Source organism: Colletotrichum orchidophilum, assembly GCF_001831195.1.
Source record: "Colletotrichum orchidophilum strain IMI 309357 chromosome Unknown Scaffold_181.1, whole genome shotgun sequence".
Lineage (NCBI taxonomy): Eukaryota > Fungi > Ascomycota > Sordariomycetes > Glomerellales > Glomerellaceae > Colletotrichum > Colletotrichum orchidophilum.
Window position 1 is genome coordinate 16,738 of NW_019173137.1, and position 24,697 is coordinate 41,434.

Below are 24,697 nucleotides of genomic sequence, written 5' to 3' on the forward strand. Positions count from 1 at the left end.
GAAATCAGGCACAGACAAACGAGACGTTGCTGTATGAGCAACACTGGTGGTGACCGCCAACAAGCCAGTCAGTCTCAACAGTCGAATATCAGGCTAAGGCGTCGAGCACTTGCTCCCGAGTAAGACTAAGTCTCAAGCCCACAGGGCAGTCGAGACTCACTACGTCACCCACCTAGGCGATGCGGAGCATGGCAGGACATCACCAGAACCGTTGGAGCAATCTTATCTCGTGTCACTCAGCATATAGACCTGGGGACATCAGCCTCGGACAGAAATACCAAGCATACTGAACCTAAAATCCAAGCGCATTTGAACCTATCTACCGACACATGGGACATATAACATGATAGCAACATTTGAAGCAAGCAAATTGTACAGGGACACTCGGCGGTCGTTTGCGGTCCATCCAAGCCGCTTGCTCCCAGCTCGCATATCTTCACACTGCCTCCACGCCCCTCAACTCCAGAAATCCGCCCCAAAGGACTGATATCGTTTTCGTATTAGATGTAAACAGATTTCTCATCAACTGGGCGTTATTTTGCTGTCATCTCAACCATCTCACCATAGAAGAGTCGTTTAGTACGGGGGGTTAGGGCCTCCCATCGGGCCAGGGTAGTCCTTTGGTCCGGGGTAATCCTCGGGGCGGCCTCCCATGGACGGAGAGCGGCCGTCACCGAAGTGCTTCTTGCGCAGGGCGGCGAGACGCTTCTTCTTGGTGATGGTGTTGATGTAGGTGCCAATGATGAACGCAACCAGGTTAAAGAAGGGCACCCAGAGTTGATCAGGAAGGAACTTCTGGGCGAAGGCCAAGCACAGCGGGGAGGTGACCCAGCTGACTTTCATGACCTTCCAGAACCCAACCTTGACGGTCGCGCGGACCTGGTGGTAGGTCTTGGCTCCGGCAATAAGGGCCATTGCGGTGAGGTAGACGGAGTTTTGGATGGGCGCAATCTACGGGACTCGAGTCAGCATGCTCATTATAGCTATCACAAGGTCATCCCACTTACAATCAAATTGCTGACGATAATCTGCAAGATCTTGGCGCGCAAGCTGGTGCGGCCAGCAAAGGTCTTCTGCAGGGCCCAGATGAGGAAGTGGCCAAGGGGCGCGCTGACGAGGGCGCCGTAGGCGGCCATCTTGGGTACGCGGGAGGTGAAGTAATTGCCATGCTTGTTGCGGTCCTTGGCGAGGAAGGATGCGATCAGCTCCTGAGCACCGGCGAGGGTACCAGCAGTGAGCATTTTGGTGCGCAGAGGGTTCTGCTCGAGCTGCTTGATGTAGGCCTGGGTTGCACTGCGTCAGCATTTTGGTCTGGCATGTTCCCGACCATGTCGCAGCGACTCTATCGCACACACGTCACGGGTGGAACAGGAGTATTGGAGGACGAACCGCAAGATAGCCCTTGGATCCCGCATTTTTCTTGCCGCCGGTGATGGCCGTGCCGATGGCCTCGGAGATGGGGTGCTTGCCGCTGGTGCCGGGCAGAGGTTCCCCGATGAGGCCCTTCTTAACCTCCTCGACACCCTTCTTTATCGTGTCCTTCTCGAACTTGACCGACATGGTGGGCTAAAGCTTCCGGGGTATCGCTAACGTAATCGAGAAAATCGCGGGGGAAACTGCGGTGAAGGGAGGAGTATCAGCTTGGGAGGCCCGTCTTTGAGGGTGTTTGCGATGGATTTTCCGGGGGGTGTTCGTCAATTGAATTGCGGCTCCAGAATGGCACCGCCGGGGGCCAATGGTTTGTTTACCGCGTCGCTCTGCCGACCGACTCAGGTGCGATTGGTTGATTGCGCGCGACTGGAGCTTGGCTCGTTGGAGACACTCAATTCACAACAGCACGAAAAACTCTGATGAAGACGAGGAAATCGGGGCAACGTACCAGATTTTCTTCGAGATCGCAGGACGTGAAGTGAGCGCCTGAGAGATTGAGCTGTCGTTAGGAGGGGAGGTTGGGCGGCAGTGATAGAGGGAGCGACGAGTGGGTTGTTGATGTGGTAGCTGAGGAGGTTGACGCACAATTGGGCCCTAGGGGCGTACGGATACGACGCGGCAGACTTCCACTAGAGGCACCTATGGGCCGTAAGGTGTGGCAGACCAGACAGGACAGGCCTCGGGCTGGGGGGGAAGGGGAGAATTGACTGAATTGATGGGGGTGGTGCCGACGCTGGACCAGAGCTTCGCTGCTGCGAAATGCTCATTCGTCCACCATCGCAACACGACTGGGATATTGCATGATGGGCTAGAGCTGGACGGAGCTGCAGGGGTGTGTCCAAAAAGACGTTTCATTGGCTGCCCTCAGGAAATGGCCGAGGTCTGTTTTTCGCCTTGGTCCTTGGAGGAGGGGACGGCCTGAAGAATGACGGGCGGCACTGAACAGACAGACGCACGTCGCTCGCATGCCAGCTCATCCCTCTCATGCACCCTACCTTACTTATCCTTACCGAGTGGGAAGAGGTCGAAGTCTGCTTCACCTGCCGATCATCTTTCCGCAGTGCTGGTTTGACCCCTCTCAAAACCGTCCCTTCACTTCAACTAGTTTAATGTCAAACCTTCATGCTATGCCCTTCCGAACCGCCCGAAGGTCATCCGAACGACACGAAGTTCGAATGCAAACCACCTTGCAGCTCAAAATCTGGTCAAAATGCATCTGGAGATAAGGTTTGACAGAACATCCTTGGTCTGTGCTGGGCATTATCAGATGAGCGATGTCAAGTTGCGTCTGCCTTGTCCAAAAACACTTTACATCTAAGACCCTAAATATGTAGGTGTAGATCTAATGGCCATGTTCTAGCTACATCGCTTCGCAAAAGATTCGAAGCGCCTCTGGTTCATATTGTTTGTTCATGAACGGACTGAAATGGGCGTCGCCATGAGTGCACACCAAATTTGACTTACACAATGAAGATCTGAGAAGATATGATGGTAATGTTTATTAAGTGTTCTGGTCAGATGGGGTCTGGTTCAATATAAACTCATTGCTTCGACCCATGCTTCACAGCTTAATCCCCAAGCATGCACCAGAAAAAAAGTAGCATTGAAGCTTACAACTCCATCGTCAAGTCACAAAGTAGTGCGAATTTTTGACCTTGGTCCAGATATTTTCTGTTTGATTAGAATTGTGAGAGGCATTGCCCAAAAGCCAGTGGCTTGTTGAGACGGAAAATCGCGGCGCAAATCTATCAGTGTTCATTTCGACGTCTTTGTCAATAAAGGCACGAGACTACTACACATGCTCCATCTTACAGAACAGTAGCTTTGACGGAGCCCCCTCCCCCTCCTTCCCTCCAATAACAACAACTGGAATATGATGCAAGAGTGATATGTTGCAAGGAATAACAATTCGGCCGCGTGAGATATCAAAATGAGCGCCACCTTCAAGAAGACAGGCCCGTGGGAACTGAGAGACAATGGGTAATGAAGTAGTGGAAACTTGAGGTAGCTTGTGCGTCTTCTCATACGCGCCTTCTCATGACGACGTTGAGCTCATTTGTTCATGGTTCACCTCATGGTGAATGCTGGGATGAAAAGTGAGTGAATCAGGCGTTCCTTCCCAGCAGGAGTAGCCGGCACCTTCCTCCCAAGTTCAATCACCCACATGGCTCTCCCAAACTCCCAACACTGGGCAGAGCCGAGTTCACTTCCTAAGACACCTCAATGACCACCGCACCTAGGAGCATCATCTAAGCACCCAGCCTTGTCATCGGGCCGCTCTCTCCTCGCGATTCGCCTGTCGTGTCTTGGGTTGCCCAGTATCACTATGGCATCCCAACCCACACATCGCCCGGCGCGCTCCTACGCCGCCTGTACACACGTCACAATGGTCCGAGTGTACAGCTACACCCTCAGATGCGATTCTTGTGGTAACTACGGTCACTTTGGATGGCTGTATAGATGCAGTCAAGACCAGGAGGAAATTTTGCGCAAATCCATCTCCAATGGCGAAGAGGTTAGGTCACGCAACAACGCGGTAGGATTATGATACTGATATTCCAGGTCACCTTTGACGACATCGGTAAGCAGCTGGTTACGGCAGTCCATCCAAGGAACCGCGGCCCAGAGAAACGGTCGGGGAACGCCGCCAGCTTTCTCGAGGAGATGCCTCCGAGGGATATCACCACCACCTACTCGAGCGACCAGCTCATGACTCTTTTCAACCAGCGGAAACACGTATGTTGACCCAGTATAAAAGAAGCTGAAGACATACTGATTCATGCCTCCCGCAGCTTGGAGATATTCTTCGTCGAGAATCTTTTCGAAAGAAGCCGGCAGCCATCCAAGGACACGACGGCGCGCATTCGTCCAGCACCTACGACTTGGATGACACCTTAGAGAGCAATGTCTCTACCCCTTGGGTTCCCAGGGCGAAGGATGAGTGCCAGTACAAGATATGCTCATATTGCCGCCCTGGCGGAGCAGACCGGGCGTACATCAGTCTGGATGGTATCGCTGAGGGCAACATCCCCGCCACCGCTGCCACCGGGTACGGCTTCCACCTATTTCGCCGAAGACCCGTATGCAGCTCTCAACTGGTTGCGAACATCGGTCTTCGATCATCTTCAGGGGTGGGTATATTTCTCATGTCACCGATGAGGAGTATAAGTTTCATTGTGATGTGGGCAATTTCTGATATTTCTCCCAGACCTCAATCGGATCCTCCGCGTCGTCGTCGGGTACATACAGATATATCAGCGACGCACAGCTGGCGAGTCACTTGGCCTCACAGCTCAAGATGCCCGGCACGTCAACTCTCGACTCAAGACCAGCGACGCTGTACTCTCTTCTTCTCCCCCACGGCCATCTGCCTCGATCTCCGGGGACCCCGAACCTCGCCGCCCAAGTCGAGAAGCCTTCCGAGTCCCACACAGACGACTCTTCGTGGCAAGATACCACGGCTTCGACCATGAGCATCCCGGCTGGCACCAGCGGCCAGCTCAGCGACGACGCTACAGAGATGGAGGAGCAAGAGAAAGCGCAGGGCAGGTTCTCCGCCACGCCTCTCGACGTTCCAAAGGGTGTGGCCGTCTTGGAAGAGAGCGTTGAGATGCATGCGCCGGACCTGGTCACACAGGTTTGAGAAGCAGACATGGCTTAGGGAAGAGCGGCGCGGTAGCTGGTAGCATTGGTTGCTGAGGCGTTGGATTGCACAAAAAGATTCCCCCAGTTGCGAATAGGAATTATCAGTATTCTTCCCCCATATGGCATATACCCTGGTAGAGAGGTGGGCAGTAGACAAGAAAAGCGTCTCATAGCTCTGTCAATCAATCAAATCATCCATCATAACTGTATTCATGACCTCTATCCCAATCCCCCCCACTCACACACACGCGCGCGCGTCATCAATCTTTGGTGCTCTCCAGCACAGCCTTCATCATGGCATTGCCCACAGCCACAGCATCCTTAAACCGGGGCTGGAAGAATTGCTGCGTCGTCTCGAACCGGTTCTTCCACGTCTCAAAGTGCCCCAGCGAGACGCACTCGGCCCACCCTCTCGCCGCGAACGTGAACTCGAGATCGTCGGAGCGGTAGGTGTGGTCTTCCACCGCCGTCCGCAGCGCATCGTCGAGCAGCTCGGGGCTGCGAAACAGGTGCTCCGCGACGCCGAGCCACAGACGGAACAGCGGCGTCGAGCAAATCATGTGGTCGTACGGCACGATGCCCAGCTGCGCCCAGCAGTCCACCATGGCCAGCAGGCTCAGGTGGTTATTGGCGCGCTGCGGCTCCGTCTGGTCCTCCTTGCGGCCGAGCGAGAAGCGCTCGAGCAGGTCCGGGTTCAGCAGCGGGCGGTCGGCCCATTTGGGGCTGCCGTCGTGCCCAAACACCTTTTCTTTGGCGGCGAGCACGCGGGTGCGGAGGGCCGCGGTGTTGCCCTCGAGCATGAGCTTGTACAGGTCCGTGACGGAACGGGCGAACTGGGAGATTTGCTTGCGGGCCTCGGGGTTCAGGATCGCGAGGCCGGCGTAGACGTGCCATTTCTGCGAGTAGATGCGCAGCATAATGTTGATTTTGACGTTCTCTACGCCGCCGACGTAGCGCGACATCTCCCAGGGGAACTGGGTGTTTGCGTGCCAGGCTTTTCCCATGGAGAGGAAGGCGGCGTGCGTCACGGCCTGGGTGTCGGCGGTGATGCGATCGTGCTCGAGGGCGGTGAGGTGGACGTGCTTGGAGCCGAGGACAGAAAGGACGGTCTCGACTTTGGCGACGGCGACGGGGCCGGCGCGGTGGCCGATTATGACGAGGGGTTGGTTCCGCGGGTCAACGTTGGGGCCGTGGAGGGAGTGGCAGGAGACGATCTCGACGTCGGTGGGTAGGTGCCGCTCAAAGGCCGTGATCTCAGGGGCCTTGCATGATGTTTGGCCGCCGACGATGGCGCCGAGCTTGGTTGCTAGACGGGCAAGCTGTCAGATAATGGAGACCATCCCATGGCAGAATGGTTTTGGAGCATGGGTGTAGATAAGTGGCAGAGGCAATGGAAGGAGTATCATACATGGTCCATACTGGGCAATCACGCGGTCAATGGCGGCAGCTTCAACGCTGTAGATGATATAGTCGCTGGCGCGGGAGACGTAGTGGCCATTTCGGCAAATTTGTACATTGCTCTATCAAGAAACTGCTCAGCCGGGTTGAACACCGAGGGGTCCCACGCTGAGGCGCGCGGCAGGGCAGGTCTAGTGGCATCCCATACATTTCCAGAGAACTCTTCTTTCAGGCTCTCGTACTTTTCTTCCTGGTCACACGCCATGATCCTGCCAGCACCCAGGAGGTCAGTCTATTCTTTCTTTCACATTTCGCTTTTCCTCCTCCTTCTCTAGCACAGCGTAGGCTGTCATTGGTGTAGCAATAATAGGGCATGAAGCTATTGCGGGTTCCTGAAAAGCTTGTTAGCTTCGCTGTTGTCCGAGACTGCATGTAGTAGAAAAGAACAGATTGGTTGTGAAGGTTCAGACAGGTAAAGTTTAAGGTAGCTAGGTGTATCATCATGGAAGGCCCTCGGCGGTACCCGGGGCCAGAATGGTTACCCGGGAATGCCTTGGGCGATACTCTAGCCAAATGCGCTCTTGTCATCATTACCAATGGGGGAGATGATGGTAAAAAAGCAGAGTGGTGGAAGCAAAGGGGAAAAGCTTACCAGAAGAACCGAATAGCGCAGAGGCCCAGCTGGGGAATGAACAGTTACTCACTTCCATCCAGCGGCAGAGAGCCTCTGCGCGTACATCTTCCCCATGTCTCCCATACCAATCAGGCCGACCACGAAATTTTCCATTCCCGCGGGGATACCGCCAGCGGCCTGAGGTGAGGGGAGAGCCGAAGAAGATGCCATCGTGCCGTGCGAATGCGTTTTCCCTGTCAGATTATAGATCTTTTTCCCCAGGTGAATATGGGCTTCTGTTGGAGGACTGCAAAAAAGGTCTACTCGAAGTAAACCTCTCACATCCTCACCAGCAAGAAAAACTCTGCAAGAGACGATGTCGTCTGGCGCAAAACCAAGAGAATCAAGTCGCGACTGTGCTGGACCTGCTCGTTTCGGCTTGCGAGAGTGTTGTGATGCGAATGGTGAGTGAAAAAAAAGTTGGCGGCTCAGTTTCCGCTTTTTGATCTTGCGGCGCGAATGGCGGAGACGCGGGAATGATTGGCCGAAAGGCCCCTCCAGCAAACTGGTTAGGTGCATACGAGAAACTGGTGGGGGACGAACATGCTTACTACGATATTTCGCGGGGATCCACCAAAGCTACCAAGCTACCTTACCAAGCTATCCTACCTTACCTTACCTCTTCGAGAGAGCTCACTTTGCCGCTGCATATCAAAGCCAAAACCGAGATCGACAAGTAAAAGGCAAAACTTTCAGCATGTCTGTTCTCTTCGCCGTTGGCTCAAACGGATCCGGGCAGCTCGGCATCGGCCACAAAGAAGACGTATCCGTCCCCAAGCAGGCCGTCTTCTTCCCAGAGGACATCGAGTCCCCAGTGGTCAAGATCGCGGCAGGCGGAAACCACACGCTTCTCCTCACAGAATCAGGACAGCTCTGGTGGAGCGGAGACGCGACCAGCGGCGCTTGCGGCCTCACGTCAGCAGCAGAGACCGACGAGTCGGTATTTCAACGAGTCCGGCTTAGCAAGGATGATCAGCAAGAGCAAGCAAACGCTGCAACACCAGTACTGATCGCCGCGACCTGGGAGGCGTCGTTTGTTGTTCGTCAGGACAGCGAGGGCAAGAATACGAGAATCTACAGCTTCGGTGCCGGACAAAAGGGCGAGCTGGGCCTCGGAGAGCTCCTGGTCCGTTCACCGTCCGCCAGCCTCTTCAAGGAGTTCCCGCCGGCCGGGACCGAGATCGTGGACCTGGCGGCGTGCATGGGTCACGTAGTGGCGGTCCTGAGCAACGGCGATGCCTACGCCTGGGGCAACGTGCGTAAAGGCCAAGGTGGAACCCCTGAGTCGGTCGTCCACTCGCCGAGGAAGATCCATGGTGTCGATTTCAAAGTTGCCAGGGCTGTCTGCGGAAAGGACTTTACTTGTTTATTCGGAGCTCCGGACTCGGGCAAGCTCCTCGTTTTGGGCTCCGATAAATGGAATATCAAGTCCTCCTCGCCCGGCTCCGTGTCGGAGTGGGCAGACGTTGGTGCGAGCTGGGGTAATGTCTATGTCCTGAAGAAGGATGGCGAGCTCTTGGCATGGGGAAGGGACGATCATGGACAGCTCCCACCGCCGAGCCTGCCCAAGCTATCGAAGATCGCTATCGGCAGCGAACACGTCATTGCATTCACGGAAAAGGGCGATGTGCTCGCTTGGGGATGGGGAGAACACGGCAACTGCGGGCCGCAAGTTGAGAACAACGATGTCAAGGGACGGTGGAATGTCATTGCATCGTCGAGATTTATTCCCCCTGGTTCTAAGATTGCGGGTATCGGCGCGGGTTGCGCGACTAGCTGGGTGACTATCATTACCGGTTGAGCAAATGGTTCAAACATGTTCCCGCCCGCTATGGGCTTTTCGAACTCGGAACAAAAGCAACGGCATGAGCTTCTCGTGCATCTCAGCAAATTATGGGCCTTGATAGAACAGGCCCAGACGCCTTACATCGTCAAGGCGCTGTGTGGGCTCCAATCCTGCACTACTGGCTGGAGTCGCGTCGAATTCGCCATTCTCTTCAGCGACAGGGCGGGCCAGGTGCATAGAGGAAGCGGTCTGGCGAGACGCGTGCGTCAATGGCATGGCCCTAGATAGAATGACCGGGTGAGGGAGACTTACAGGCTGATTACTATGATCCCACCCTAGTCTGGCATCTTCCTCTGGATCATCGTCCTCTTCATACCTGACGGGCTCCCATGCCTGTTCATCCTGGTCGTCCACAAACAAGCTTTGAGAAGCCATAGTAGCGGGAGGCGGTCGCTGTGACGGCCGTAAGTCGAATAATGAAGTTCGCGCGGCGATTCCACTCCGTGATGCAGACGCCGCCAGCGGTGGAGGCGGCATGCTCTGCGCGGGCGGTTGCTCTTGGGGTTGCGGAGTTTCAGACGGCGCGGCACTCTGTCTTCTAGACGCGGCTTCGAGCTGCTGTTGCGGAGCCGCTTGGGCACCCTTCGCCTTGCCCCTCTTCGTCTTCTGGGCCGGGTTGCCCTTCTCGCCGACCGTCATCAGAAGGAACTCGCAGCTTATGCCGTCGCCGGGATACGTGAACAGTATCGGACGCGCCGGATTGGAGTACCGAGCAGAGATATGGTTGCCAGTGATGCCGGCATGCTGGATAATGGCTCGGAAGTCCTTGACGCTTATGACGATGCGGAGCTTGTCTTCGATTTCGATGTCTTCGAATTCGTCAACCTCGATGGCGATTGATGTATGTAGTGGTTTCTTGAGGACCTCTACATCTGATGTTAGCATTAATAGAAACCCAAGGACGCTGAAATCCAACCGTCTCCATTTGTCGTCTTCTCCGTGAAGCATGTGAAGTTGACATGTTCGCCGTCTGAGTTGATGTCCAGAAGCTCGACCCCAGGACCAAAATGTTCCATCAATTGCCTCAAAGTCCGCGACGGGATGGTCCAATGATGAATCGCTTCATCACGGTCGAATTTCGCGTGCACTGGCACCGCAACCTCGAACGGCAGTCGATGTGTAGATGTGACACCTACATCATCAATCAGTAGCCGCTTCTGGATCATGCCAACTCAGGGCGTAGAAGCGCACCGTTTCGGAAGACTAGCTTCACAATGAAGCGGCTCTTGACACCGGGACCGTCTTCAATAGCGACATCGCAACGGTCGATCGTGCTCTCCTTCTCGCGATCACGCTGCAGATCGCCACCTGCGCGGCTTCTAAAGATGGAAGCAAGTGACTATAGAACGATAAGACTCTGTTTGGGCGCATAGCGAAGTATGACGGAATAGCTCACCCTGATATACAGAGTGCAGTAGAACTTGTCCCGGTACTGCGCACTCCCCTCGAACTGGTAGCGAGAGCAGAAGCGATTGGTGGTAAATGTGAAGCAGGAGTAGGCTGACTTGGATGCGTTGAGTGCAGTGAGAACCAACTACATGCCTTTCCGTTAATATCCGGGCTCGTCGCCTGCGGTGCTTCGACGGCGTGCGACTGACCTTGTCCTTCTTGGCTTCCAGGGACACCTCGTCACTGAACTTGTTCAGGCAAGCGAGGACGTCGCGAAAAGCGGCCACAGCGTCCTCGCTGAGTGTGAAGTTAAGGATTGCCATCGTGGCACCACAGTTTCCGACACCGAGGTTTATGAGATCATTGAGGCTGAAGTCATGAACGCTGAATTCGATCCAAGTTCATTGCGTTTGCATCAGTGAGAGAGAGGGGCGTTGGTCATAGGCGAAGCGCGTCGGGGCGTAAAGTGGTCGTTGGGGTCAACCAGTCTCAGTGCGGGGCGCTCTAGCAACTTACTTCCCTGAGAAATCCGACCACAGCAAGTGCACTCTACAGCAGCTCCTGCTCAACCCCGTTGCTTCACCGCATCCTCATCTTCATCACCGTACACTCTTTACAGAAAAACAGCGCATAGTAGATAGGAGAGATGAAAGCTGGAAGCCTGCCCACCTCCAAACCGTACCAGTTGTGTGGCACCCTCACGCTGAGAATGAGGCAATAATGCTGAGTATCGACGGCCGGGAAAGCGTTTGGTTAACCAACAAGCTCTGTGACCGGAGATCCCATCAGTGTTCAAATGTTTGGCAGCTTATAATCATGTTATTTTTTACCGTAGCCTCTCATTTTTCATGATTTTTGCGACATTTTGTATGAAGAAGACAATAAACACAAGGCTCAATAACTGTTGGTTGTAATCGCGTAAAGTTGTTGCAGGAATTCTTCTGGTGCCAGGTTTCTTCGATCTCACACTCTCAAACTGGTATCATTGACAGCCATTCACTCCATCAACGTCGAGTCCATAGGCAGAGCTCTCGGTGGGCATACCGGATTGGCCTGATTAGTTCATTCATCAACATGTGTAACTACGTCCTCCTCATTCCTAAGTGTCAGCATAACCCCATTCTTCTCTTCAATGCCTCTTGCCATCTGGTATTTAAAGAGTTGCAACACATCAACCGACCCGCTGTCTGGGACGGCAGCGCCTTGATCAAGATTCCTTTCAGAGTGCTCGAGCCATGCCACCCCGACCTACACAACATTCGGCCGATTTACATGAGTGATTCATGCCCATGAGCTGTCGACATATCCCAGAGGTTTACGTAATAAACAGCATACCTTCCCTCTGCAGAGTCTCAGTCTGTAAGGTATCGACTGGACGAGTTTACAGTGATGAGAACATCGCTAGCATAGAGCCTAGGAGCAAGGAAGGGGTGGTGATGGAAAAAACCTCGTCAAACATAATTATTAAATCGTCATTATTCAGGCAGATTTATGAAGAAAGCGAAGAGGTGATGGGCAAATTCATCATTGATCTTCTATCTAGAGATCAATCTGACATAGATCAGGACAGTAGAGCATAAGGTCGAACGTCTGGGCTGTCAGAAAACAGGCCGCTGTGTTTAGTCGGTGTACGATTCATTGGCTGGAACTTGACCAAATTAGTCGGAGGCAGAAAACAACTCTGACTTGATCCATTGATGCCGTAGTCTTCTTCGATCTTTCACAATTGAGAAAATGTAGACCTTGTTCTCCTCGATTTGATCATTCACTTCTTCGTGTGGAAATGGGCTTTCGAACACCAGCACCTATTCACTTTGCACGAGGTCGCATGAATTAACGGTATAAAAGGAGTTTGAGCCTGACGATATAGAAGGAATAATTCTCAGCATATTGAGCGAAAAATTTCATAATAATTGAGAGATACTATCAATTCAAGCTAACATGGACGAAAGTTACAGCATTCCAGCGAGGACAACGAGGAGTGTCAAGCCAGTCCTTCATGTTGACATTTGGGATGCTATCTTCGACCAGCTTGCTCTGCAAGGACACCATGGGAGTCTGGCAAGTTGTGCTCTTCTAAATAGAGAGTTGTCTGAGCTAGCTTCTCGACGCCTCTACAGGTAAGTCAAGACCCGTAGAGAGAATATGGAAATGCATCGTCGGCCCTGTGCTATCCATCCTCGCCATTGGAGACTTTTTTACTCACCAGGTAACAGCGCGCAGCTTTCCTCTCCCACGAATTGGGGCACGCCGTCAACGGATGGCCTATGGGACACTCTGTCTGCTGGCGTGCCGGGGTACCAGGGCTTTCCAGTTACGTACCCTTACCTGCTTTACATACGCCATCTGGACCTTCTCAACTTTCTCTCAACCCGCGGGTGCAGACTCTTCCCCGAGCCAAGATTCATTGCCCAGATCCTTCGTGAGGCTGCCCAGCAGAACCCGACGACTTATCAAAGCATCGTCGCGGCGCACCGCATCACTGCCCATAGCCCGGACGTCGAATACTACAGCCGTAACCTCCTCTGTGAGCTGCCTCACTTGGCTAAGAGACGAGACTTGCGGGTCATGCTCAGGAGTTTGACCGCAGATAGGTGGGAGACGATCCAGCCCGTCATACGTGCCTTTCAGGAGCTGGAAAGTCTTTCCCTCGTCTTCTTGCAAGGCTTGGATGTATTCGTGGCTGCAATAATCACCAGACATCTCCCAAAGTTGACGAGGCTTTCAGTGGTACAGGCCAACGACTCTCACGTTTCTTCCTTTGCATCTTTCTTCTCGAACCTACAGTCGAATCAGCTGCGCTCGTTTGGCTGTTCCCTCAACAACATCCGGGTGCCACTTTTGGAGGCAATTCCGCAGCAGACTTGTCTCCAACAGCTAACCTTGAATTTCCTAGTTAACCCGCCCTTTGAGTTGCATCAAATCTTCGAGCTGACGACCTTGACGTCGCTGACCCTCAGCCTCAACTTCTCGCCGTCCAGGCCTGAAAGTGCTAGATTCAAACGCTGGGCGGAAGAGAACCGCAGTGCCGTTGCTTCTTGGCTGACATCTTGCCAGGGACTCCGAAACCTCCACCTCTTCCGCTTTCCAGTCCTCGTTCCCGCCCTCGCTGATGCTCTTCCTCACTTACATCTTCATAGGTTGCACATTTTCTCGACAGGGTGCTACGAAGACTTCTACAAGGCACTCGGGACGCAGAAGCTGGAGTATCTCTTCCTGGCCGAGTGTCCCGACAGAGACACCACCAACCCTACTCTAGGATGGAAGGTACGGAGCTGGCTCACTATGAACGCAGTGATGGCCATGCCGGGTCTTCGGGACTTGCGGCTGCACACGTACTTCCCTTTGGGATGCCAAGAGCTCGAGGACATTGCCCGAAATGTGCCGAGGCTCCAGACTCTCTCCTTTGTCGGCCTAAAAGGGGAAAATCCGACTTGGACGCTCCGCGCTCTCGAGAGCTTCAGACACCTCACCAATCTAACAGTGCTGGGCCATACCACATTCTCGGCGCGCGAGGTTCTCTACTGGGTCGACTACTTGCAGTGCCACCGGCGCCCTGGCGGCTTCTCGCTGAGCTTGCCTGCACAGGACCGGCGGTCGTGGTACAGGGAAATAAGAATCTCGGACGGAGTGCTCCATGTCGTCAATGACCCAGCGACGGAGAGCCTCAAGGAGATGCTGAAGTTCCTGGCCGTATACGCGCGGCAGCTAATCTGGCGAGGGAACGACTACGAGTCTGACGAGGATCGCATGTTTGTGCATCTTTGGAACGACATCAGGGGCCCGGCGGAGGCGCTACAGCTGCTGAGGGGCTCGGGGCCTTATCCGCCGTTCAGAGGTTTGATGGAGAACATGGGCGAGCGCATTGCTTGAGCCATGACCTTTATTAGGTGACTGCACTTAATTAGTAATTGATACCAATCACAAGTTCATAGCATGATGGAGGATGACGTAAAAATCAAACATAAGAGCAAAGTACGCTCGTGAATCTACAAACTCACTCACACCACCAACCCCTCGAGATATGGAGAAAGAGATGATCAGAGACACTCGCAACAAGGTTTCATCGGCCCAAACCACGAAATGCCATGTGAATCAAACAAAAGCTCCTTTGCCGATTACTCTGAGATTTCGATCCAATTAGATATCCAGGGCGACCAACGGCAGCTAGCTGATCCTAACCACATTCGGGCTCCCGAGCATGAAGGGGGATATGATATGGGTTTTATCTACCCAACCTCTCCCCGCAGATGCGCGCCCACCTGATACCGTCTAAGCCAACGGCAAGCAGTCCAGCTGACAGCGCGGGCGAGACCCTGGGAGGAGTTTGTGTGAGGCTCAGCCCAGCCCGCAACGCAAGACCAATCCTCTAATTAGCTCGCAAAGTCATCCAGTGGTCCAATCTAAGGTTCGGTGGGTGGAGGGGGAGGGCGAGATGGCACCTGTGACCACGGGATGACAAGGCGGGCGTGATGTCACAGCACATGGCTAGAATGGTGGGGATTTAGGGGAGCCACTCACAAGTTACTCCAAACGTTCCCAAGCTCCCAATGGACGCGTCGGGATTGGCAGAAGACGGTGAACCCTGCAGCGAAGGAGGCACCTCGTGAGGTCCGTGACCTATTGCCTGAATTGGAACCTGGAAGAGAGACACCACGGAGCTATCCCCCAAGGTAGGTGACCTGGAAAGATTGTCAAGGCACCTGGGCTTACTGCACAGCAGAAGCGATAGTGGCGGGGCTGCCTGGCTCGGCTCCGTCATCTGAAAAGAACCACCCCCCCGTCACTTACCTACCTTAAGGTACCTTATCAACCCAGACAAGAGTCAGCTCCCAAACCCTCCCCGGCTTCACCTGCGACAAGGACCGAAGGAACAGCGAACGAGATACGAACCCTGCTGCGTTCGACACGCAAAGAGGACCTAGTCACGTCCCAACATGGTAAGCACAAACTCTTCCAAACTCTCCCTCATCCCAACAATCGCCTTTTAAGCTTGAGGTTTTCTTTACGCATCCGTAAGTGGTCAATCATGGTTAACACCGCGAACGCGCAGTCCTCTGAACGGACGCCCCTCATCAATGACCGCCGCGAGGGCGACGACAGCGACGACTCCTCCCCACCCCCAGGCCCCTCGCGCCTCCGCGAAATCGTCCTGTTCGCCTGGGCCCTCCTCGCCACCGCCGCCCTCATCGTTCTCGCGGTATGGACCCAACACCGGAGCTCGACCAGGTTTCCACCGCCAGGCGGTAACACAGATGGCAAGCGCAACCTCATCTTCATGGTCTCCGATGGCATGGGCCCGGCCTCTCTTTCCCTGACGCGCAGCTTCCGCCAGCACGTAGAGGGTCTCCCCGAGGACGACGTCCTCACCCTCGACAGGCACTTCTGGGGCTCCTCCCGCACCCGCTCCTCAAACTCCCTCGTCACCGACAGCGCCGCCGGCGCTACTGCCTTCTCCTGCGGGAAAAAGAGCTACAACGGCGCCATCTCAGTTCTCCCCGACTACGAGCCCTGCGGCACCGTTCTCGAGGCCGCCAAGCGCGCTGGCTTCATGACCGGCCTTGTCGTCACCACCGACATCACCGATGCCACACCCGCCTGCTTTGCCAGCCACGTTATCACCCGCGCCATGAACGACGACATCGCCCTCCAGGAGGTCGGCGACGGTCCCCTCGGCAGGGTCGTCGACATCATGCTCGGCGGCGGTCGCTGTCACTTCCTCCCCAACGGCACCGACGGCAGCTGCAGACTGGACAACACCGACGTCGTCAAGAAAGCACAGGACGAATTCGGCTGGACATACGCCGGCGACCGCGCCGCCTTCGACGCCCTCGAGGGCGGCGAAAAGGTCTCGTTCCCGCAGCTCGGCCTCTTCGCCCACTACGATATCCCCTTTGAGATTGACCGCCGCAACATGAGCGACGTCTACCCCAGCCTGAGCGAGATGGCTGCTACGGCCCTGCGCGCCCTCGAGAAGGCGACGGAGAACAGCGACAAGGGCTTCTTCCTGATGATCGAGGGCAGCAGGATCGACCACGCCGGCCACATCAATGACCCCGCGGCCCAGGTCCGGGAGGTCCTCGAGTACGACAAGGCCTTCAAGCTCGTCTCCGACTTTGTTAAGGACAGCAAGACCGAGTCTCTGTTGGTGGCCACCAGCGATCACGAAACCGGTGGCCTTGCCACTGCTTTGCGTAAGTTTCCAAGTTTTCGTCCAGCCCTCGAAACAAATCTGTCTGCAGCCAGCTAATCTCTGACGTAACAGAGGAGCCTGGACACCTCCCTGTCTACAACTGGTACCCCAAGGCCCTCGCAAGGGCTACCGCGTCCGCCGAGCTGCTCTCCAAGAAGTTCCTGCAAAAGATCGCCGCCAACGGCGGCAAGCCTCAAAATCAGGAGGAGCTCAAGCAATGGATCAACAAGGAGCTCGTCATCCCCGGCCTCGGTATCAACAACGCGCACCCTGAGGAGCTCCAGGCCCTCGTCGACTACCCCGAAGTGTCGGTCCAGACATTTGCCGCCATGATCAGCCTCCGCGCCCACGTCGGCTGGAGCACCCACGGCCACACGGCGCTCGACGTAAACGTCTACAGCACCGGCGGCGAAAAGGCCCAGAAGATCCGCGGCAACATTGAGAACACGGACGTCGGCAAGTTCCTCCGCGGATACCTCAACGTCGACGTCGATGCTATCACCGAGGAGTTGAAGGAGAAGATGAACAAGAAGCAGCTCGGCGCCATGAGCTTGCAGCAGCAGCAGATGTCGGCCATGGTCGAGGACCCCGGCAGCTGGAGCCGCAGTCAGAGCTTGGAGTACGCCCACCTACTGAAGGCCGGCGCTGCCTAAGTCGAGACTCATAGCATTGGCAGGAGAGCCGCCCTGAGTCATCGAGTGGCGGCCAGGGTGGAAGGGGGCATGTGGCATTACTGGAGTTACCGGACGTGTTGAATTAAATTTTTTTTGGGAGCATAGGGGCCGCTGTCCCGATTCGCTGGAACACGATCTAATCATAGCAACAAACGCGCAGCTATAGAGCAATGTATTCACATCAATCAGACATGACATCAAAGTCTATTGTTTATTGGCCATAATGTGCGAAGTGAAGAAGTAAGAAGGGCCCTCATCAAGCACGCCAGGCACGGGAACATCAATACACGCCGTAAGCCATGGCCACGAAATGGCTCGAACTCAACGGGCAGTGTATAAGGGTACGAACTCGTTCTATGGAAGACTATCGACTCCAAGTATGGCCAATGCCCTGTCGACGCCCTAGCATCAGAGAATTCGAGTGCAGGACCCGGATCGAGTTCAGCCCTTTCACGACAAGTGAACAAAGGCGGGTGGCCTGATTCCTTACCGCCATCCTTTGATCTCTTGCGGCAGATTACATGATTGGTGCTGTCTCTTGTTTCCTCTCCCTCGCCGGAGATATGTGCATCCAGCCGCCTGCGAATGATTGGGGGGGTTGGGGGTTTGGCGGTTGGCTCATCCTGAGACTTCGAAGAGACTTACTCACCTTCGCAGCGAACCGCAAAAACGTGAGGTAAGGACCGCGCGGAGGCGGCCAGTTTCGCCTAAACTTTGAAGGTTTGGAGATGTGATGTGATTTGTTGTTGGCGCAGCACATGTGATGAACCGTGCTTGGCCTTGCTCTGCAACCCGATCTCATCAGCCTGAACCAGCGGCTCCTGCCAATTTGGCTTTACCCCTGCCATTAACAGGGGGGACCGTTGTAAATGTTTGTTTGTCAATCGTGTTAGCCGAGTGCGAGATGCGAAGGTGGGTAGGGCCACGCCGTTGGCTGCTGTTGGTGGAGAGTTGGGCGAGGGAGAGAAGAGAGAAGATCGGTAGGTCGTGGTGGATTCCCTGGGTACACGATCCTCGGATGCCATTGTTTCCGGATCTTCGCTGCATTGGCTAAACAAGGGCCAGAACTGAATAATATGGCCTTGATGCAGAGCTTCTCTTCTTCGGCCGTATATCCAAAAGCCTGTACGCGCGCGTGATGGGATGATGGGGTTTGGACTGCATGTACCCGGCATGGAAAACAGGAAAAAAGAGATTTCAAAAAAATAAAGTCGGACAGTGGCATAGTATATCGAGTCCCAGTTCCAAAGATTCCCGGAGTTATTCCCCGTTGCGGGTGGAGGACTGCATTGAACATTGCCTCGTCATGCAATCTGATACTCGTTGTAGTTGACGATTTCAGCGGCTCCTCATCCTTTGGGCGTTACGGCCGTAGTCATCGACAATAGGCGGGGATCGACGTATCGGCGGCTGTCATCCGCAGCCAACCGAGGGGCTCTGTCCACGTACGGTCTACCTAGGCCAGTCTGTCGTTCATCCAGCCAAGCGGGAATCCAGGGAACAATGTCAAGTGGCTTGCAAACCCGTTGTCTAAATGGGACACCCGCTCGTCAACGAGACCCTGCCAGTGGAGGATTTCTTGGTTGAAGCTCCGTCAGTTATTGGAGCAAAGTCTGCAGAGTCCGAGGTGACCCCTGGCTACGAGGAGGAAATGCGGCATATGCCTAGTCTGCGAAGGTGAGAGTTGCTCTGATAGCTATCGGGGCTGAAAGCGTCGCGGACAGGCAAGGTTGAGATCAGTGGTGCCCTCGTGTGACCCAACCCCGTCTCTCCCTCAACCCGAGGTTATGGACGCACTGTGCTCAGGGAGCAGGCATAGGAGGATCGAGTAGGAAGCCATATGTATCCGTGCAGTGCCTAGACAACAAACAAAGTCGTCGGCAGCCGTTCCCCAAAATGCACCTTCTTTCGTTGGAGGTTTTCGTGGATGGACTGTGCGTCGTGGCCGGCTGGGCTGAAGTCTGAAGGGAATGGCCATGGGCCTTGGCAATAGAATGCAATCTGATAGCAAGTGACGCAGCATCTCCAACGCTGCCAGGCTGTGGCTGCGTAGCATGTGAGATGCATGTGCAAGCGAGCGCCCCGATCGATGGGAGCGAAGGGAGGGGGTGGGTGGTGACTACTGTACTGCACAAATCTGCATGCAACATTTTCGGATGAACGTAGATAGGTCGCGAACAAGCATGCCAATCCCCGGGCTTGCCAACCTACTGCCCTGGCGCAAAATGCGTCCAGAACAAGAATGTTCGTAAGTTGGGGACTCGTAATATGTATGTTGGTCCAGCCAGAGCAGTTTGGCCCGAGCAACGACATGGGGGTTTAACCCTCAGGATTCTGCCGGCTAGGAAGAAAGCCGCAGAGCGCGGGGGCGTAGACGGGAGTGGGCGGAGGGGGCTCCGCGGACCGACACATAGGTAGTCTGATGGTGTAGTGCTGCCTCGAGGGCCAAGGGTTGCAAAGCGAATCTGGTGGCGTTCTCTGCCGGCCGGCGCGCATGTCTTGATTAGGAACAATGTTTGCTTACACCAGGAAGGGAAACCAACCGGAGCTTGTCATGGGTGTGTGTGGGATGATGGATCTGGCCTCACAGTGTGTGTATTGCGGACGTGCGAAGTCGGATTCCGATGTGGGAGTTGATACTGTGCCCGCGGACTGGCCTCCGTTCCATGGCGAGGCAGCTCGTGCAAGTCGTCGAGTCGCAGGGTCCAGATTGCGAGATGAGCTTCGGTGGAAGTCTGAATAGCGTATTCGCACCTAGGTAGTCGAGGCAAGGAACATGAAAAAAGTCAGTTCCGCGAGCCATGGGCGAAGAGGCAGCATCCGACTAGGTGTCGAATACTTGCTCCCGTTACGTCATGCTTCGGCACATTGCTCCGCTGCGAGCTAGGTGGTCCCGGATACAATGAGGAAAGAGCCATCTTCACGACCTGGACCATCCGAATAACAATTCAACAGGGGACGTGTGTGCAAGGTGACGCTGAAATGCGATGATCATATGATACATCCCAAAGCACTATAGGTACCTACTGGACCTTGATGTCCGCCAAACATGCCTGAACCGCACAAAAAAAAAAAAGGCCGCCCTCCTGTGATATCGCGAAGCTTGAATGGAAGACAGCATCGTCTCCTAGGGCTAAAGTTCCTGACCAGCGACCAATGCCGCTTCGTCGCTTCGTCGCACTAGAAACATGGAAAATGAGGATGAATGTGTCCGAAACGCCCTGACCGCTGTCCAACGCCCTGATAACATAATTTGTCCTGCCAACCCTACCCAGGCTCGTCTCCTTATCCATAACTACATTCTGCGAAAAGTGAATCTCTTGCTGTCGTCTGCTCATGATCCTCCTTCCAATCCGTCGCATGCTGCGTGCAGACGTCAGTGCCCGGAACGTTTTCGTGGTGCCGAGGTATGATCAGGAATTAGCCGTCCACACATAGTTGTTGTTCTCATCCGAAGCCTCGACGCCCGACTTGTCAACGGGATCATTGTTCTACATGACCGAAGATGACAGTAGTCGAGCGTCGACATCATCCATGGGCAGCTCCATGCTTCCACGGGCCTCCACGCCTTGTAACCGCGATTCCATGTTCTGGAAACGAGGCTCGTAGCCTCCCGCACGATTCTCGAGATTCTCCAGACGCTTGTTCATCGTGTCGAGAACTTGTTCGATTCGAACAAAGCCTTGATTCATGTCGTGGTTGAGGCGATCAATCTTATTGGTGAAGGAGCGGATCGACTGAGCTAGGGGGGTGTTTTCCTGCCCGGGAGGGGCGGTCGCGATGCGAGGCTCGTGGTTGTGACTACCCTCCTGAACAGCAAAGCGCCACTGATTTCCGAGCTGGACCTCGCAGACGGCCTTTGCACGCCATGGGCAGTCAACCTTGCGCGTCGAGGGGTTACGCTTCTTCGCGGTGCTGCTGTACTTGACGCCGCCGCGGTCGCATACCAAGTCGTAGCGGGTGGGTTTGCCGTCGCGGTAATTGGAGGCGCGAAGCTTGACGACTCCGTATCCCTGATCCTTCGCGACGCGCTGGACCGAGGTCAGAAGGTCTTCGAAGGTCCGGAAGATGCCCTCGGGCGGTGGTAAGAGCGCAGGCGGAGGCGCATTCGACATGATGACGGAGGAGTCCAGCTTGGCGGTTGTGAAGGGTAGGTGGGGAAATGGAATCAGTGGGTGAGGGATCCGGGGGAACGGCGGACGCGACGAAATCAGGGAATCGAGGGGCGGAAATATGAAGGCGAAGGTGGTGCGACAGCTTTTTGTTGACGATGGTCCTTCTTGGGGTGAATACCTTTCCTCAGAAGGGTTATAGCTATGTCGTGACGGAGCGGCAGGGAACACGGAGAGGTTGGAGTCAGAGAATTCCAATCCGCACGGTCTGAACTAGGTTGGCAGTTAATCCGCTCTCCGGCTAACCTTTCTAGCGAGGGTCAGCTTCCAGGATCCAGCTGCAGGCCTACAGGGCTTGGCGTTCCCGTTGCACGTACCTTGTGCCTGTCAAGTGTGTGTATCTGCAGGTTTGCTGAGAATCTGAGGGGGGTGAGACGGACGTTGTTGCAATGCACGATATTCTGTTGCTGGGTTGATGATGGTCCGTATGGGGGAGTGAGAATGATTGGAAGCAATGGGCATCCGCCTTTATGTATTCGCCTTCTTGTTTCTTCTCCTCCAAAGGTTGATTGCCTGGCCGGAACGCAAGCTGCACCTTCCGCCTCGGACTCGACATACAGGTTCACGTGACCAATCATCAATGGAATAGGTAGACGACGGGAGTGGTGAGGAAACCTACCTGGGTGCCTGGTAGCTGATAGTGATAGGTACCTACATAAGGTACACCTACCTTATGGATCTAGGCGGGATGTACTGACCCTGCGGGAAGAGTGGGGAAAGGGACTCGGTAGAACAACGCACCAACCACCTTGACGCGAAAGTCTGCTGGGACCCGATTCTGGCCCTGGCCGGATGAACTGCACGGTGCATCTGCGCCGCGTACCAGACACTGAAGACAAGAATCCATCACACAGTATCTCCGGCCCGTCCTCCATACTCCTTTTAGACCCCAACCGCTGAACCAACAGCTTGCATCGGCACGTTTGCCTCGTGGACCGTCGCATTCGAGACATTTGCAAACACTTATCCAGCCTTTACCGTTCCTCGACGTTCTTTCGGCTGCCATTGCGTGTTGCGCCTCAAGCTCTCGCTCCGCATCGCTTCCACCCACCCTCGCCGGTCTGCTCGTGGAAACGCCTCGGACCGTCGACTCGACTCTCAACTTCCGGTCCAAACACACCACACCGCCTGCTCGCTGGTCCGCCGACCGATTCGACCCTTCCTTCCTACCTTTCTTCTACGCCATGATTCAATAGACCCCTGTGTGTCTCCGACCAACTTGCAATACCATGGCAAACAACGGCCCATCCATCAAGAGTGAGCCTGGTACTCAGGACGCCGAGGTGTGGGATGAGGAGCGTCTCGAACAGGCACTAGACGAGCTCAAGCTCTTGCATATCAAAGTTTGTCATCCCAACCGCGCAAACGGATGGATCACGGAACTGACCTCTTGCGAAGCTTCGCGGGTTGCGCACGACGATCCCAAGAATGATGGAGCCTTTGTCCATCAAACAACCAAGTCGTACGTCTGAAGCCTTTCCTAACATGCTTCGTCCACTAATTCCATATTATCTAGCTCAAATCACGTTCCAATCGTACATGGAATCGGTGGCTGCGGCCAAGAAGGAGGTGCAAGACTTCCAGGACCTCAGAAAGAGCGACAAGGTAACGGACATTATGGAACATGCCACACAACGTCGGAAAGAGGAGCCAAATGGCATTAAGGCATGGCGTGTGACAGACCACCCAGACTGGACAACAACGGACTCCTGAAGCCATCTTTTCTGGGGGTAGGATGTATCAGTCAGTACTTATGGCGTTAGGTCGGCTAGCATGCGGGAAAGGGATCATCGTTTGGGTAGGTCATGGCTTGATGGAGTAAATATGGGCAAATGCTTAGGTTGGGAAAAGGGCTTTGGGAACCCGTTGTAAACTATATGCGGGGCATATTCGAAGATGTCAGGCAAGAAGCAGTCGGAACTCGAATCCGAGTTGAAATAAAGCGACGCTATCAACTATGTATCTTCAGAGCAGAGAATCAGGGGAGTAATTTCTTTAGGTATCAGACTCCAAGGCAGTCGAGGTCACGAAATCAGTGCTGCCACAGCTGGCACACAGCGGGTCGCATTCCATTCCGCACTCGCCCAATTGGCCGTCCACAGTGACTCTTCTCCAAAAAAAAATGTTAGCGCAGCTGGCACGTGAGCTGGGCTCAGTCCGGGGCTTTCCAGCTGGCAGCAGCCACCTGTGGCTTGCCACTCACTGCCCCCGCCTCATTGGTCGACTAAGCGGGCTCTATCTCATCTTTCCACCCACACAAAATTTCGAGAAAGCACGAAAATCCGCTCGCGATCCTCGACTCTCAACTAACCAACCCGCAGCCCGCAGCAAATCAGTCACAATGGCCGGAAACCGTGTCCAGTACCGCCGCCGTAACGGGTGAGTGATCCCTTCTAGAGATGTTGAACACGATCGAGTAAACGAGAGAACGACATTACTCTTTCCCCGCGCTCGCAAAGAATGTGCTTGGTGGATAGACTGGGAAAAAGAGGCTGACCTGGAAAATTTCCGCGTGCAGCTACAACACCTCCTCCAACCTCACCCGCATCGTCAAGACCCCGGGTGGTGAGCTGAGAATCCTTCACATCAAGAAGCGCGGTACTGCCCCCAAGTGCGGTGACTGCGGTGTCAAGCTCCCTGGCGTAAGTTCGAACCCAGCACCGAAGCCGAAACGAACGATCCGAGAAGCCATCTGAGAGAGCACGGGACTTGGGGGTTGCCATTTGGTCATGGTCATGGCTTTACTAGGAAAGAGATGCACCTTGTCTCGGAGGTCATGTTGAGACTTGTTGCAAAGGAGGATGGCAAGACTTGAGGGACCGGCGCTCCCAGATGGCAACGACGAATTTCGATTTCGAGCGGCTTGTAACAACTCGGACGGCATGCTAACTTGACCGCCATAGGTCCCCGCCCTCCGCCCCCGCGAGTACTCCCAGATCTCTAAGCCCAAGAAGACCGTCCAGCGCGCGTACGGTGGCTCGAGATGCGGTAACTGTGTCCGCGACCGTATCGTCCGTGCCTTCCTCATCGAAGAGCAGAAGATCGTCAAGAAGGTTCTCAAGGAGCAGAGCCAGAGCGAGAAGAAGAAATAAACCCGACGCATCTCTTCTTGGTCACGTCAACACAACACTGGCAGGATGGGAATAAGGGGTTGGTTCATTGCTTCGGTGTTCATTAGGGCAAAAACAGCATGATACAAAGGATCGTCGGGCCACGAGGCGGATTGAAACGGTTCTTCTTGCCGACGCTGTCGTTAGGGCACTGTTAGGCCTCGAT

At 54.7% G+C, this 24,697-nt stretch overlaps 11 protein-coding genes across 11 annotated transcripts; 7 read left to right on the top strand and 4 right to left on the bottom strand.

Moving 5' to 3' along the window:
- Positions 1–576: 576 nt before the first annotated feature.
- On the bottom strand, positions 577–1,560 carry CORC01_13170 (Mpv17/PMP22 family protein; the record flags this gene model as incomplete). Its single annotated transcript, XM_022624787.1, has 3 exons — positions 577–951; positions 1,008–1,283; positions 1,390–1,560. The coding sequence occupies 3 exons, from the start codon at positions 1,558–1,560 to the stop codon at positions 577–579; spliced, it is 822 nt and encodes a 273-aa protein (XP_022468694.1).
- Positions 1,561–3,817: 2,257 nt separating this feature from the next.
- On the top strand, positions 3,818–5,074 carry CORC01_13171 (uncharacterized protein; the record flags this gene model as incomplete). Its single annotated transcript, XM_022624788.1, has 4 exons — positions 3,818–3,946; positions 3,994–4,167; positions 4,224–4,562; positions 4,640–5,074. 4 exons carry the CDS (start codon positions 3,818–3,820, stop codon positions 5,072–5,074), a joined length of 1,077 nt encoding a protein of 358 aa, XP_022468695.1.
- Positions 5,075–5,336: 262 nt separating this feature from the next.
- Positions 5,337–7,318, bottom strand: CORC01_13172 (prephenate dehydrogenase; the record flags this gene model as incomplete). Its single annotated transcript, XM_022624789.1, has 4 exons — positions 5,337–6,382; positions 6,485–6,596; positions 6,683–6,743; positions 7,179–7,318. The coding sequence occupies 4 exons, from the start codon at positions 7,316–7,318 to the stop codon at positions 5,337–5,339; spliced, it is 1,359 nt and encodes a 452-aa protein (XP_022468696.1).
- Positions 7,319–7,844: 526 nt separating this feature from the next.
- CORC01_13173 (RCC1 domain-containing protein) lies at positions 7,845–8,948 on the top strand (the record flags this gene model as incomplete). Its single annotated transcript, XM_022624790.1, has 1 exon — positions 7,845–8,948. The coding sequence occupies one exon, from the start codon at positions 7,845–7,847 to the stop codon at positions 8,946–8,948; it is 1,104 nt and encodes a 367-aa protein (XP_022468697.1).
- Positions 8,949–9,038: 90 nt separating this feature from the next.
- Positions 9,039–10,705, bottom strand: CORC01_13174 (uncharacterized protein; the record flags this gene model as incomplete). Its single annotated transcript, XM_022624791.1, has 6 exons — positions 9,039–9,182; positions 9,246–9,859; positions 9,910–10,125; positions 10,185–10,332; positions 10,390–10,527; positions 10,592–10,705. The coding sequence occupies 6 exons, from the start codon at positions 10,703–10,705 to the stop codon at positions 9,039–9,041; spliced, it is 1,374 nt and encodes a 457-aa protein (XP_022468698.1).
- A 751-nt stretch (positions 10,706–11,456) lies between these two features.
- Positions 11,457–11,675, top strand: CORC01_13175 (uncharacterized protein; the record flags this gene model as incomplete). Its single annotated transcript, XM_022624792.1, has 1 exon — positions 11,457–11,675. One exon carries the CDS (start codon positions 11,457–11,459, stop codon positions 11,673–11,675), a length of 219 nt encoding a protein of 72 aa, XP_022468699.1.
- Positions 11,676–12,323: 648 nt separating this feature from the next.
- CORC01_13176 (uncharacterized protein) lies at positions 12,324–14,255 on the top strand (the record flags this gene model as incomplete). The annotated part of the gene is made up of 2 exons (XM_022624793.1): positions 12,324–12,502; positions 12,599–14,255. The coding sequence occupies 2 exons, from the start codon at positions 12,324–12,326 to the stop codon at positions 14,253–14,255; spliced, it is 1,836 nt and encodes a 611-aa protein (XP_022468700.1).
- Positions 14,256–15,411: 1,156 nt separating this feature from the next.
- CORC01_13177 (alkaline phosphatase) lies at positions 15,412–17,228 on the top strand (the record flags this gene model as incomplete). The annotated part of the gene is made up of 2 exons (XM_022624794.1): positions 15,412–16,576; positions 16,648–17,228. 2 exons carry the CDS (start codon positions 15,412–15,414, stop codon positions 17,226–17,228), a joined length of 1,746 nt encoding a protein of 581 aa, XP_022468701.1.
- Positions 17,229–20,740: 3,512 nt separating this feature from the next.
- CORC01_13178 (uncharacterized protein) lies at positions 20,741–21,999 on the bottom strand (the record flags this gene model as incomplete). The annotated part of the gene is made up of 2 exons (XM_022624795.1): positions 20,741–21,629; positions 21,980–21,999. The coding sequence occupies 2 exons, from the start codon at positions 21,997–21,999 to the stop codon at positions 20,741–20,743; spliced, it is 909 nt and encodes a 302-aa protein (XP_022468702.1).
- A 651-nt stretch (positions 22,000–22,650) lies between these two features.
- On the top strand, positions 22,651–23,134 carry CORC01_13179 (uncharacterized protein; the record flags this gene model as incomplete). Its single annotated transcript, XM_022624796.1, has 3 exons — positions 22,651–22,764; positions 22,820–22,883; positions 22,938–23,134. The coding sequence occupies 3 exons, from the start codon at positions 22,651–22,653 to the stop codon at positions 23,132–23,134; spliced, it is 375 nt and encodes a 124-aa protein (XP_022468703.1).
- A 628-nt stretch (positions 23,135–23,762) lies between these two features.
- On the top strand, positions 23,763–24,513 carry CORC01_13180 (ribosomal protein L34e; the record flags this gene model as incomplete). Its single annotated transcript, XM_022624797.1, has 3 exons — positions 23,763–23,800; positions 23,940–24,063; positions 24,325–24,513. The coding sequence occupies 3 exons, from the start codon at positions 23,763–23,765 to the stop codon at positions 24,511–24,513; spliced, it is 351 nt and encodes a 116-aa protein (XP_022468704.1).
- Positions 24,514–24,697: the final 184 nt, after the last annotated feature.